Genomic DNA, 14915 nt, shown 5'->3' with positions numbered 1-14915 from the left:
CTTCTTAATAAAATACCTATATATATATGTTTTATTTTTTAATATGAAATGTTATTTATATATATTATATAATATATATAATATATATTATATATATTATATATATTATTTATATATATTTATAACAAAAAAATTATATAATTTAATTGTATTTATATATTATATAATTAAGTGAAATAATTTTTTATGCAAAAAAATAAATTATAAATTTTCATATAAAATGTTATTATGCTTAGAAGAAATCCAATAATAAGAGTAATAAGAAAAACAATAAATAAAACAAATATCTTATTATTAAATCATTTACAAAATAACTAAAAAAAATATTAATAAAAATATAGCAACAAAAAATACTGAAAAAAATGCACCGTTAAACCTTGCTCAAGACCACTATTAATCACGGAAGGTTCAGAAATTTTCATTGTTCCATCCTCCAAAAAGAAACTAATATTCACTACGCGTACTTGATAAGCTGTGTTTCTTTCATGAACCGATTCTTGAAAAAATGCTTTAAACATCAACCTCTAAAAAATATATTAAACCTTATTAAAAGTTTTTCTATAGATATATTTAGTTAATTTATAATTAACTTTTAATCAATTCGTATTAATAATTGCATATTATCAATATTAATTATTTTTATAAATTATTATAAATTATTATACTTGGCCATCATAGGCAATCCAAGGAGGTAATTCATGAGCTTCTCCACGAGCATAAATTGATGGAAAATGAACAGGATCAGTTTTATCAAACTTTTCTGATAAATAATAAATTCCATCATGAATCTTAGTGAAAAATTGATTTCTACAAAAGTTTGTTCGACCAATCTAAACAAAATAATAAATATTAATTATTATAAAATAATAATTAGCAATAAATATTAATATTTATTTCTATTTTATTTTCTTTCTATTTCATTATTAATTTTTAGATTACAATCCTTATTTTATGTTTCTTTTTGATTAATCTAAATATTTTATTCTCACTTATTCTCTCAATATTCATTTCTTATTACGTTAATATAATGTTAATATATTAATATATATGTATTGGTTAATTAAACATAAAATATAAGATTTGAAAAATGACTTACATTTGTATCGAAATTAAATCCTGGAAGACATGGAAGTTGTGCATTTTGCTGCATTTTAAAACCGAAAAACCGAATTAATTCATTAAATATAGTTCGTTTGAACAATTGATAATCACTTTATGAAATCACTTTACGTATCTGGTATTGATGTAAGAATATGAGTTATTATTATTTACTATTGTCGTGTTTCCTTGGAGATATAAATTTCGGTCAATTTCACGAGGAGAAAGAAGAATCATGAAATATTACAAATTTAATGCATATATTTATATTTTATTATCATCAACAATTTACAATATTATACTGGTAATATTTTATACCAGTATTCGCAGAAACATAAATTTATATAATATATAGCAATATACAATATAGCAAAAACTTTGGTATAAATATAACATATATATATTATCTATAATTTGATTTAATAACTTACGCTAACAATCATCTTTAATGATACTGCTTTATTATTAGTTTTTTAATGTATAATATGAAGATTATAACATTAATTGGTAATTAATTTGTTATTTAAATTATATAAATGCTATAATAATAACAAATAGTAAATAAAGCAACAAATTAAGAAAAATATTAAGCAAATTAAAAACAAAATAAATGTTTATTTAAAAATCAAAAATTTTCAAATCAAATACTAAATAAATAAATAAGTGTCACATAATGCATGTAATGATATTATTATGCATGAAATTATAGCATATAATATTATATGTATTATAACAATAAAATATTTTAATAGTATTTACTTTTGATGAAATTATTCTATAAGCATAGATGACATAAAATAATGTGCAAAATAGATATAAAATTAGTTTTATACCAATGGACGGTCCAAGTATAAACAGATAAACATATTCATTGACAGTTTCTCAAAATTCATATTGTTTAATTGTTTTAATCCAAATTTTTTTAAAATTTGAATAATGCATAGAATTTGATGTAACTGTATAATTATAAATATTAGCGTTTTGAAAAATCGCATTGTGGAAATTCAACAGATTGTCTTCGAAAACATATAAACAATTGGTCAAATCTCCACTTGCTTTTCTTAAACTTCTAGTCCTTAGTCTCTGGTTGTAAATCGTACCAGCTCGTGAATGATTTTGTAACATCAATTTCATTTAAATTTATATGAACTTGACCCATTACGTTACTTCCGGTCGATAACCAACCTTTTTGTGTACATACAGACACTTCCAGTATACGACTATTTAAATCAGCTTGAGAAACAACATATTCAAATTGTTCATCGAATATTGGATTACAATTATCCTTCATTACTGCTGTTTTACGTTTGGTTTCCTTATGACGATCAGGAAGAAGATATAGTTTTACATATGGATCTGGTATGTTATGCGGATCATTTTGTGGCAGAGGTAAATTACTGTAATAATGAAAAAATTATTAATCTAATCACTATAAATAAAAAACCATCTATTAAATTTCATGTTGTTGAATTAAATTTCACATTAATAAATTACATACGCTATTTTGTGTACGACAATTATAAATTTCTGTCTTTGTACGCTGTAACGTAAAGACAATTGTATCCGACCTAGTTTAGCATCACCTGCGGATGATGTCATATTTGGATTTCTATGAATTAACTGTGCATTTTCAGTAACAGAGGATGGAGCAGAAGTAACAACAATTAATTCCTCTTCTGCTGTACCTAGTTCTTCAGGTATAATTACAGCACCAGATCCAATACTCGGTGTTAAACTATTAACTGAATCTTTTGACGATTGTCTTTTCAATGGAGAAGAAGGAACTAAAAAAAATATATTATGTCTTATTGAATATAAAAAAAATTATTAAAATAATGAACTTACGACTAGTTGATAATGTATTACTAATATTTGATTCTTGACGTTCGATTTTTTTCTTTAGTTGGTTGATATCATGATCATCATCATCTTCTTCAGAAGTAGATTCAGGTTCCTCATATTTTAAAATCTACATTGAAATTAAATCCATAAATATACAGATATATTTATTATTTATAAAAAATGTATAAAAAGTTTAATATAATTTCATACACTTAATGACATAGATAATATTAATTTGCTATCAACTTCAGCCATTTGCAAATCATAAGGCTGTTGTGAAATTTCAAGATTATTTTGTGTTAAAAGTAAAGAAATATTGTAATTCATTTCACCCACTATAAGATTAGTTTTTTCATCTGTAATCTAAAAATTAATATAAATGTTTAGTATGAAAATTTAATAAATAAAACAAGACTTAAAAATATGTATAACCTTTATATGTAAAATACCAGTTTCTGGATTGCTAACTAAAAAAGTGAAACCTTGTTCCCATACTGGATCACAAGAACGTAACATAGTAGTTGTTCTTTTTGTATTTCCACCAATACTTGCTTCAAGATAAACATCAGGCTGTTTATTTCCTCGAACACACTATAATTCAATAATAACAATTCATTTTTTTTTATAAAAATTTTAATTTTTTAAAAAATTAATTGTTAATTTAAATCAATCAATATACTTACTGGTAAATTTTTTGCTGAATCAATATAAAGTATAAGAAGAGCAGTACTCATTGATGTTACTCTAAGTTCTTGAGTTTCCACTAAAGCCTATATATAATTACAAAATTATAAAATTATTACAAAATTTAATAATAAATATTAAATAAATATTTAAATTCTATTAAAATTACATACAGCTTTTAAATCAACAATATTTTTTGATAGTTGAAACCATGTCAATCGTAAATGAATCATGCCATGTTTTGCTTGTTCCAATGAAATCCACTAAAAAATAATATATGTATTATGTACATTATATATATATTAAAAATTTATTATTGTTATAATACTTTTATACTTACTGTATCAATATTTCCTTTTTTTTTCACTCTACTAACTTCAATAGTAGCCCTATGTTAATATAAGAAAAGAAAATAAATATGTTTATATAATATATCTTTATATAGTACTATATAGTACTTTATATGAATCTTTATATGATACTTTATATGAATTATTTGAAATATAAAAAATTATAGTAATCATTATATTATTTGAAATGATAATTATAAGAATATGCTTGATGATCAGTACATTGAAATCCATGATGTATGAAATTTCATGCATATAAAGCAATCATGCAATATCAGCAATATATTATAATCTTTGACATTCTTTTTACAAATACATAAGCAATACATTCGTTTATGTTATATATACATTCATTATATATACATCACATTATGTATACATTTATAATGTATACATTCATATAAGCATCTTATAATATTTTATTTTTTAAATAATTTTTAAAAATATATTAAAATATATTATATAATTAACAATAAGATAAAAAGAGTAATATGGTGACATAAATTGTCATTCTATTATAATTTTACATTTTATAATATTCTTATAATATATCATGATTGTTTATCATGATTTTTAAACAATTTTCTTCAATAACATGCATCATAATAGCAGTAGAATATTTTTAAAAATATGAAACATTCTACTAATCTAACATATATTCAAATTTTCAAATGCATACTATATTTGCCTGGAATACAGTGCTTGCTACAAGTAGCAATACCTGCCAAGTGGATCATCTTGACCAGCGTTGTCTTTGTCAAAAAGGTGGGCAACCACTGTGTTGTAATAGGCTCCCAAGCTCTTTTCCACTATAAACTGTCATCATATAATCTAATTTAGTTTTTTTTTTATTCAGTCACCTAATCACTCTCATAAAATTAATAAAATTAGAATTAAAAACAAATTTTAAGATACTTAATTATTATTACTATTATTTCATTACTATAAGATTAATTAACACATGATATTAAATTTATTGAAATAAAAAGTATAATGAAAAAATACTATCATATAATAATCAATAAATCAAGAAAATAATTCATATCATACTACCAAATATAAAATGAAAAATAAATAATATAATGATATAACAATTAAATAGAATGATTTTTAATAATTATAGTAAAAAAATATTTTGATTAATACAAATCACAAATATTATTATATAATTAAAATACTTTATAAAAATAAGCATAACAACAAATACATATATATGGCACATATTATAAGTCAATTATAGCATAATTATAAAATTGAATAAATTTATAAATTATTAAATAAAAAATTATATATTAATGGCAGGTAAAATTTAAATATTAAGACAATTTCTGTTAATTGAAATTTTCAATTTTTGTTATACTATTAAATATTATACTATTAATAAATCTACTACCTGCCAAGGAAGTCATCATAAGGGATGGTTAATACATCCCTATCCCAAAGAAACACCATAATATTCTGCATTATGCATGAGTAGATCACAGCCTGTGTCAATATGATAATATTATGAAAATAATATATAAAAGACAGAAGTTTTTATAAATCTTTTGTTTATAAATATAAATATATTATTACTTTAAATAAATAATAATATCATATATATATATATGTCATGTAAAGTGATTATGAATATAATTAAAATGAATATTTTAAACAATAAGTAATATAATTAAATTAAAATAAAATAAAAAATAATTAATGTTATTAAAAAAATTTAATTTTATTCTAATGGTAAAAAATTTATTTTAAATTTATTATTGCATATTATAATATTTATATTGCGAAAGCATTGCAGCATATGATTATTATCATTGTAAAATAACACATACACACCAAAAACCATTCATAAACCAGAAATTACAAATACTATACAATATTGCAACATCAACATGCTCCCAACTTTGCATGACTAACAATAATATTTTTAACATGCGATATACATAAATAATTCATTAAAATATATATTTAAAACATGAAAAATGATAGTTAAATTGAAATTGAATGATAAAATAAATTGTAATTATTTTCAATTATAATTAAAAAAAAAAAGTTTAAAAAAATTATTAATTTTTAATATCTTACCTTGAAAATAAAATTAAAAAAATATGTATATTATTTTATTTTCATACCTTCCAAGACTTTCATCTCCTTTGGTGTCATCATAGTCCCATAGTAGTATAGTAATTTGTTGAGCGATGGCTGACGTCACGGCACACTAGTTCCACATAACACATTGCACATCACATACATACATACATACCAAAATATGAAATTAGACTGATTTATGATTTAAGATGCTTCCGATCTATCTATAAAGTAGTCATTTTACATGTAGTTTTAAGCAAAACAATAATTTATATAAATGGACAATGATACATTATTCATTGATTTACTAGGAAAAAGCATTAAAATGTTAGATCAGCAACATCTTATAACTAAGACAAAGTTATAAACATGTAAAAAAAATAAATAAAATGATAATGAATATAAATAAATTTCTAAATGTTTTATTGTTCTTTTTTTTTTTCTTTTTTTTTTTTTGATGCAAATTTTCAAATATTCATTAAATCATGTGCTTTTATATATTTAAATAATATTTCTTACCACATAAAAGATGCTGTGCTTGAAATTTCAAAAGACTTACAAGAAAAAATTGTAGCAAAGCACATGCATTAGATATTATCAATATTTAACTTCTTATAAAAAAAAAATATACATACCTCACACCAGAAATCCCATTTTGGATTCACAGTATTATCTATAGTTTTTGTCCTAAATTCTTGTGCTCCAATATTTATAATGGCATATGGGTCAGATTTACCTTTACCCAACATCCCTATGTCCTTTTTCATAAGATGTTTTGCTTCTACTACATGAATCCTTAAAACACCCTCAAAAATAAATATAATAATGTTAAATTTTGCATTGATATAATTATATTATATAAAATATTATAAATATAAAATTTACTTCAGGTTCTGGTATTTTTAATGATTCAATTGGTACTGTTTCACTTAATGGTATAACAATTTTGTTTGGCAGTACTACAAAAGCTGCTATTTGTTCTACTATTGTTTTTCTTAAAATTTCACTATATTAAAAAAATATTTAATTAATTATATTTTCTGAAAAATAAAAAATAAATTTATTTAACATTTATTTTTTCGTACTTAAATCCAGGCAAATCAAGAACATCTGCAACTCCAATCAAATTAAAATTAATAGCTGGTGGATTTAAAAAGAATGCTTGAACACCTCCAACTATAGGCATTACAGGTAATAATGGTTTCATAACTATTCTCATCATTCCACGAATCTGAAAATTAATTGTATGCATATTAAATAAAAATTAAAAAACTTATTTGAAGATTCTTACCTGAAAATCCCTAATACCACCTTTTATATTTCCAACTGAAAAGGTAATATCACAGTCACCAGCATACCTGTAGGATATATTTAAAAATATATAAATCATATAAAATAATATAATAGAATTATATATAATAGAATATAATAAAATTTATACAATGATTTACATACATAATATCTGTATCCATAATGACTTCATTTCTTGAAGTGTTTTTATCATATGCTTTAATACCATAAATTTTTAAAGGCTATAATTATATATGAAAATTAATCATACTATTGTCATTGATTGATTGAAATAAAGATAACTATACAATATAAAAATTCACTTACAATACGACCCAAAACCAATCTTTCAAATTGAAATCCTTTTATCTTAAATTCTGCTAATTTTTCTAATATAGCAGGTTCTATACTTTGCTTGCAAAGTTCACGAGCAAACTGATTAATGTTTGGCCAAACTTTATATAAAACCTTTGAATATAAAGAAAATTAATTATAACTAATGTAAAATAAAAAGCTGATATATATGGAATATTCAAATAATGTAAAAAGATTTCTCATACTTTATTTAACCATTCAGCTCTATCAAAATCAGGAAAATAAACCCAAGAAGGTAATTCATCTAATCTGCTCATTATCAATTCTTTTTCTTTAGCCATAACACTAGCTTGGGCAGTAATTAATTTTAATTCGTTGTCTTTTCTACGCTCTGTTTTCCATGCTATCAAAGCAATTGGTCCAATCAACCATGCTATGTTCAAATTTAAATATCCCCAACTCCAAATAATACCAGCAGTTGCCAATTTAGTTAAAAATGATATGGTTAATGAACCAATATTCATATATGGCCAAGGATTTGATTTAGATATTTTATTGTCTTCACATTTATTTTCCATTTTTTTTTAAATAATAATCAATTTTCAATGTAATGTTTTATATATTATAATTATTTTTTATAAATATTTACATAACTTTTTGTTATGTATAAAAATTAATTTTCTTAATTTTCAATTACTTTATTTATATTTTTCCTGCAAATATAAATTTTTTAATTTTTTTAAGACAATTTATAGTATAAAATACTAAAAAATAAAATTAAAATATTATGATTAAATTATGATGTTTAAGCAAATACTAAACATATATAAAATATTTCATAAGCATTATTTTTATATAAATTAATATTTATTGAAAAAGAGAATAATCAAATCACATTGTAAAAAAATGATTAAATATAGCTATAATAATATTATATAGTTAAATCATACTTAAATATATAATCATATATAATAATCTTAATACTTAAAAAACTACTAAGTTGTTATAGATTATGATCAATATCAAAATTTCATATTTTTTTATTGATTATCACTGATATTAAGTAGTTACAAAATGATTCTATGATTAAGATTTTTTAACATTGATAAAATTTTTAACATTGATAAAATTAATTACATATATATACAAATCTACACTCATTGACATTGTATTTTTTATTAAAATATACAAAATAAAAAACATAAGTATATCTTTGAAATTGTAAAAATTAAATTATTAAACAATAATTATGAATTATTATTTATTTATTCATAATTATATAAAAGCAAATTTATCAATTCAGCTTTGCATTTTCGACAAAAAATGAATCGTCAGTAACATATAATATCACTTATATGTAATCGCTCTGTTATGTTGTTTTTATTAAACTTTTATTAATAGTTAAAGTAATTAAAAACAAATATAATAAATGTTAAAAATATATTAAAGTAATACGAAAGCATACATAACATTACAAATGATATACGTAATACAATTGATATATAAAATTAATTTTATTTTATAAAATAGATGTTTTTAAATACAAATTTAATTATACATATTATTATATATAATTTAAAATTAAATATAAATGCAGATGAAAAATTGTGCAAATTTAAAATTATGTGCAAGCGTTATTAGTTTCGTTAAAAATTGATAGTTTTATATAATTTGCTTACACTTATAGCCGTATACTTTTGTATAATTTATGAAGCCATTGTTTAAATCAATACAATTAAACGCAATAATACTTCTCAATTTAGCTTGAAGAGAAATAAATGATTCCAAGGATCAATCAATTATTTTATGGAAATATCTCCTGAAATGATTCAACTTATATATATATATATAAGCACGATTTATTAGCAGCTAACTTAACACTCTTTATAGCATTGTGAATGTGCCAAAAAAATTTTTTTTTTATTATTTTGTAAAATGTATTTATATATTTATGATTTTATTCAAAATTTAATATTAAATAATTAAAATAAAAAATGAAAAATTAAATTAAAAAAGAAATTACATAATATACTATATTTATAAAACAAAACAATAATTTATATAAATTATTTAAAAATATAGAAAATATTGATTTATTTGAAATAATGGTAATTGATAAATAATTTCTGTTTCAAAATTAGAAAAAAAATAATCACAATTGTTATAAAAATATTTTAAATTATTTCAAATATTAAATAAAATAACATATTGTTTGAAAATATATTTTAACTAATAATAATATTTCTTAAATAATATTTTAAACATATCCGGATTTATTCTATGGTAAAGGGATATGACGTTTAGTCAGCTGATAGTATGAAGTTGACTATGGTCATCTGTCAGGACGCCATTGTTATTGTGAAAATTTTGTTGTGAAGTACAGTATTCTTTGTCTGTCTGTCTAGTTTATATTATCGTGTATTTGATATTAAGAAAAATTATACGTGTGAATGTATTTAATATATTAAGAAGAAAGAAAACGTGCTAATGGGTCTTATTTGTTCCACAGCACAGGTAAATTAATTTGTAAATAATCATATTTCGTTTTTTTTTTCTTTATACTTATTTTCTCTTTAATTTATTAATTATTTTATTAATTGTGTAATTGTTTAATGTAATTTAAGTTGATTTAATCTATTTTTTAATTAAAAAATTTTTTTTCTTATTAAATTATCCAAGAAAAAATAGATGAATCATCGAAACTTAATTATAATCTTATGTCATTCGATTATAGATTATATTGACTTTTCGGAAATCAATAACAAAACTATATTTCTGTAACTATATTTGTTTTGTACTTGTATAAATCAATATTTATAAATATTATTTATTTTAAAATGTTTTTTAATTAGGGTTTAATAATTTAATAATTCAATAGTTTATTTTTATAGTTAAATAATAACTTTTAATATAATATTTAATATTATATTAAATAATTATATATATAATTAATATATAAAAATATTATATAATATTTTTAATATAAAATTTGAATAATTATTTAATTTGAATAAAAATTTATAAAATATAGTATCAAATTATTTAATATTGTATAATTTTTCTTATAAAAGAAATATATCATGAAAATAAATATTTAAAATAAATACAAAAATATAAAAATAAATACTTATATATAATTTGTATTGATTTGGATATTTTGTGATACAGCTTGCTTGCCTTTGTGGAAGCACAGCTTGCAGTTTCTGTTGTTCTCAATGCCCAACATGTCGTAACAGTACAAGTACTCGTATTATGTATGCATTATTATTAATGCTAGGAACAATTGCTGCTTGCATTACATTGGCTCCTGGTTTACAAGATGCACTTAAAAAGGTAAATATTTTCAAATTTCGAAATATAATAGATATAAAAACAGATTTATTATTTATATATGGTTTTTTTATAGGTTCCATTTTGTAGCAATAGCTCAAATTATGTGGTATCAAAATTCACTGTTGATTGTGAATCTGCTGTTGGTTACTTAGCAGTATATAGAATATGTTTTATTATAGCTCTTTATTTTTTCTTAATGTCAGTCATAATGATAAGAGTAAGAAGTTCCAGAGATCCTCGAGCTCCTATACAAAATGGGTATGATAACAGTTAATTAATATGATATATCACTAACTGCTAAATTTCATAATTACTTATATTTTTAGATTTTGGGCTATTAAATATCTTTTAATAATTGGTGGAATAATTGGTGCTTTTTTTATTCCTGAAAAATCATTTGGAACAACATGGATGTATTTTGGAATGATAGGTGGTTTTCTTTTTATTATTATTCAATTAATTCTTATTGTTGATTTTGCCCATTCCTGGGCAGATGCTTGGGTAGGAAATTATGAAGAAACTGAATCAAAAGGATGGTATGTGTAATATAATATTATGTTATTATAATTTATTTATTTTGTATAATAAAATAAATATATAATTAATTTGTCATAGGTATGCTGCACTTTTAGGAGCAACATTATTTAATTATATTGTTTCTATTACTGGAATTGTTTTACTTTTTATATATTTTACACATGTAAGTTTTTATATAAAATTTATATAAAAACATTTTCAAATTCATTTTTATTTACTTTTATTCTTTTTTATATAGGCCGATAGTTGTGATTTGAACAAATTTTTCATATCTTTCAATCTGATTTTGTGTGTGATTGCTAGTATTATATCAACTCTTCCAAATGTACAAGAATATAATCCTCGATCTGGTCTTCTTCAATCATCTGTTGTATCATTATATGTAGTTTATTTAACTTGGAGCGGAATTTCAAATAGTCCAGGTAATATTTTAAATATATGATTTTAAATATATTATAAAATTTAATATTATTAAATATATTTTATAATAATAATAATATTTTATAATATTTTTTTTTTGTGTTATTTGCAGATCATGAATGCAATCCTGGATTTTTAGAAATAATTTTAAATGATGCTGATTCACGAAATCGCGTTGCTTTTGACAAAGAAAGTATTATTGGCTTAATTATCTGGTTTAGTTGTGTACTGTATAGTTCTTTACGTACTGCATCTAAATCATCAAAGATTACAATGTCTGAAAACATTTTAATTAAGGATAATGGAGCTGGTATGTAAATATAATTGATCATATTTCATTGATTTTCAAGTATATTATTTCCAAAAAGAAAGTCTTTAATGCATTTTTTAAAAAAATTTTTTTTTTATTTTGAACTATACATCTATCTTTATTTGTATTGATGAATTTTAATCCATAGTATGTCTCAATGCTCGTACAAATGAGTAAAAGATGATTTTATATTCTACTCTATGAAAAAAAAATTAAAATTTTTTCGATAAGGTTTTGTCTTAAATAAATCAAATTTAAAAATTTTCCAAGTATAAAAAACGAATTTTTTTAGTTTTAAAATTCACCAGTAATTTTATAATAAAAATGTTCCATATTATATAATATAATATATAGAATATAGAATATATATATTAAAACATTAATAATTTATAAATATTTTTAATGAACTGAATTTTCTTCATACAGTCAGGAATGCAGGAGACCAGAATCTTATCGACAATGAAGGTAGGCACACACTATTAAATTAAAATTTTTAGATTTTAAATTCAATATTTTCATTTTTCCTATTTCATTATTAAAAATAACTATAAAGTAAATAGTAGCATCATATTGTATGCATATAATATATTTTTATAAATTTATATATATAAATTTTTATATAAATTCTTTATAAATTTCTTATATAAATTCAATTAATTCAATTTTTAGTCAAATTGTACAATATTTATTTTTTAATATGATTAATTTTTAAGTTATAAATTAAATGTATATAATTTGCGCTTAGTAATAGCGTGTGCCTGCTTTCAGTTTTTATATTTAAAAATTATGATATTTTTAACACAAACATTTTTTTTAATATTATTAGTATTTACTAAATTTCATGCTATAAAGATACTTTCTTTTCTATTATTTTTAGTTTATTGACATATGTGATGCTACTTGATTTAATCAATTTTTCATTTTACTTATATACATAAGAATTTATTTTATGCATGATAATATAATTTGTGAATCTTGTTATATTATTAATTCTAGTAGGATCATTGGGTATTTATAATTACAGATAATTTTTTTTTTTTTAAGTTATTTCTTCTTTTCATAATTATAATTAGATTATACTCTGGTAGAAGGTCGCACTGCTGATTCAGAAACTGGAAATGAAACTAAAGTTTGGGATAATGAAGAAGATTCTGTAGCTTATAACTGGAGTTTCTTTCATCTAATGTTTGCTCTTGCCACTTTATATGTTATGATGACACTTACTAATTGGTATCAGTAAGTATTTATTATTCATTTTGATTTATATAACTTTTCTTCTAAATGTATTATAATTAAAATTAACAAAATTATATTATCTTTATAGACCAAATTCAAATTTGGATACATTGAATGCCAATACTGCTTCAATGTGGGTGAAAATAATATCTTCTTGGATGTGCTTAGGATTGTATATTTGGTCATTAATAGCTCCAGCAGTATTAAGAAATCGAGATTTCTCTTAAATATTATTTTCATGTCAGAAGTGGTAATTAGCAGGTATATAAATTTACATGATATAAGATTATTGCTATTTTATATTTAATATTTAATCTATAAATTTTATTATTTATGAGCTTCCATAGACTATGTTATATTCCACGTTATATATAAAGTTTCATCTTTTAGTGAGATTACTTAAAAATCTAATTACTTTATATATTTTTTAAAATCATATTTCTTTGTTTATAATATTTAATTAAAAGTATAACAAATAGTAATATTATAAATAATAATTACTACATATAACATAATTATATATTAATAAAAATCATTACATATATAATATTATGCAATGCTATTTTTGATTTTGATTATATATAAAATATGGAGGTAAGAATATTTTATAATAAAAAATATAAATTTATGTTTTTTAGATATTAAAAATTATTTTATTGTATGCTTAATTTGAAAACCTATTATTTTTTTTTATTTTTTATTTTATTGTTTTAAATATTGTTCTTTTTCTTCTTTTAACTGAATTGTATTTTTTTAATTTCAGTTTTTGCAATACCTGCATAGTTATAAAATGTTCACCTATAGAAAATGACTTTGTAAGTATCATTTGATACATTGTAATTTTATTCAATATTTTTAAGTTAATATTTTTTTTCGAATATCGTATCATAGATAATACATTTTTATATAAATATATATTAAATAAAGATAGTAATTCAGTATAAACTTTGTTAAAAAAAAAAATATAAATTTTTAGCATTATTGCTAAAATTTTGTTTTAAATAATAATTATTTTAAAATAATATATAATTAAAATATAAATTACTTCTTATATGTATTTTATATATTTAAGATACAATTTATATATTCTTGACAAATTTTAGTTAATTAATTTTAAAAATAGTATATAATATTACATCAAAATATGATTAAATTCTATATATGCATGTATATATATTTACGAATTTAATATCGTATTTTACATTTAATAACTTTAATGTGATAATAATTGTACACAGAAATATTATTTTTTAAAGATATTCTTTATCATGATTAAAAAATATATAATAAAGAAATTAAATTCAAAAAATTTAATAAATTATATTTTATTATTTCCTATTTATTGTTTTATAATTAAATAATAAAATGTCAAAAAATATATGTAGAAATTATTTTGAATTCATATTAACTTAAAA

General features: G+C 20.5%; 3 protein-coding genes across 7 annotated transcripts in view; 1 reads left to right on the top strand and 2 right to left on the bottom strand.

The window, feature by feature from the left end:
- LOC102675376 (EF-hand domain-containing family member C2-like) overlaps positions 1–1280 on the bottom strand; it is a 5283-nt gene extending 4003 nt beyond the window's left edge. Inside the window, exons 1-3 of the mRNA XM_006618597.2 lie at positions 1097–1280; positions 666–830; positions 355–524 (exon numbers count right to left, since the gene is read on the bottom strand). Coding sequence (XP_006618660.1) covers positions 355–524; positions 666–830; positions 1097–1150 — 389 coding nt within the window. The 5' untranslated portion in view covers positions 1151–1280. The remainder of the gene's footprint in view (positions 1–354; positions 525–665; positions 831–1096) is intronic.
- A 779-nt stretch (positions 1281–2059) lies between these two features.
- On the bottom strand, positions 2060–8289 carry LOC102674750 (extended synaptotagmin-1). 2 transcript variants are annotated; one of them, XM_006618592.2, is made up of 16 exons: positions 7910–8289; positions 7677–7817; positions 7515–7591; positions 7351–7417; positions 7145–7290; positions 6945–7065; positions 6695–6865; positions 4696–4790; positions 3965–4013; positions 3798–3887; positions 3624–3710; positions 3373–3531; positions 3151–3303; positions 2944–3067; positions 2597–2882; positions 2060–2495 (listed from the first exon to the last, which is right to left on the bottom strand). In XM_006618592.2, the coding sequence occupies exons 1-16, from the start codon at positions 8240–8242 to the stop codon at positions 2168–2170; spliced, it is 2427 nt and encodes an 808-aa protein (XP_006618655.1). In that variant the 5' UTR covers positions 8243–8289; the 3' UTR covers positions 2060–2167. The 2 variants fall into 2 exon arrangements, with proteins under 2 accessions (XP_006618655.1, XP_006618656.1); XM_006618593.2 differs by lacking the exon at positions 4696–4790 and adding an exon at positions 6104–6189 and having other exon boundaries at positions 2168–2495; positions 7910–8242.
- A 1669-nt stretch (positions 8290–9958) lies between these two features.
- Positions 9959–14915, top strand: part of LOC102674355 (probable serine incorporator) — a 6221-nt gene continuing 1264 nt past the window's right edge. The window contains exons 1-11 of one of the 4 annotated variants that reach the window (XM_006618589.2): positions 9959–10178; positions 10833–10997; positions 11071–11255; positions 11324–11533; positions 11613–11697; positions 11773–11956; positions 12067–12264; positions 12691–12729; positions 13353–13500; positions 13589–13761; positions 14264–14315. In XM_006618589.2, coding sequence (XP_006618652.1) covers positions 10152–10178; positions 10833–10997; positions 11071–11255; positions 11324–11533; positions 11613–11697; positions 11773–11956; positions 12067–12264; positions 12691–12729; positions 13353–13500; positions 13589–13727 — 1380 coding nt within the window. In that variant the 5' untranslated portion in view covers positions 9959–10151 and the 3' untranslated portion in view covers positions 13728–13761; positions 14264–14315. Of the gene's footprint in view, positions 10179–10832; positions 10998–11070; positions 11256–11323; positions 11534–11612; positions 11698–11772; positions 11957–12066; positions 12265–12690; positions 12730–13337; positions 13501–13588; positions 13762–14263; positions 14316–14915 lie in introns of all 4 variants that reach the window. The other 3 variants (XM_006618588.2, XM_006618591.2, XM_006618590.2) reach the window with 3 other exon arrangements.

The sequence above is a fragment of the Apis dorsata genome, unplaced genomic scaffold, assembly GCF_000469605.1.
Source record: "Apis dorsata unplaced genomic scaffold, Apis dorsata 1.3 scaffold_360, whole genome shotgun sequence".
Lineage (NCBI taxonomy): Eukaryota > Metazoa > Arthropoda > Insecta > Hymenoptera > Apidae > Apis > Apis dorsata.
This window is presented reverse-complemented; position numbering and strand designations above follow the sequence as displayed.

Excerpts from the sequence above, each read along its gene's own strand:
- LOC102674750 (XM_006618592.2), bottom strand. The coding sequence starts at position 8,242 with ATGGAAAATAAATGTGAAGACAATAAAATATCTAAATCAAATCCTTGG. Across the intron at positions 7,818-7,909 it reads GAGCTGAATGGTTAAATAAA|GTTTTATATAAAGTTTGGCC; the intron begins GTATGAGAAATC and ends TTATATTCAAAG. Across the intron at positions 6,866-6,944 it reads TAAAAATACCAGAACCTGAA|GGTGTTTTAAGGATTCATGT; the intron begins GTAAATTTTATA and ends TTTATTTTTGAG.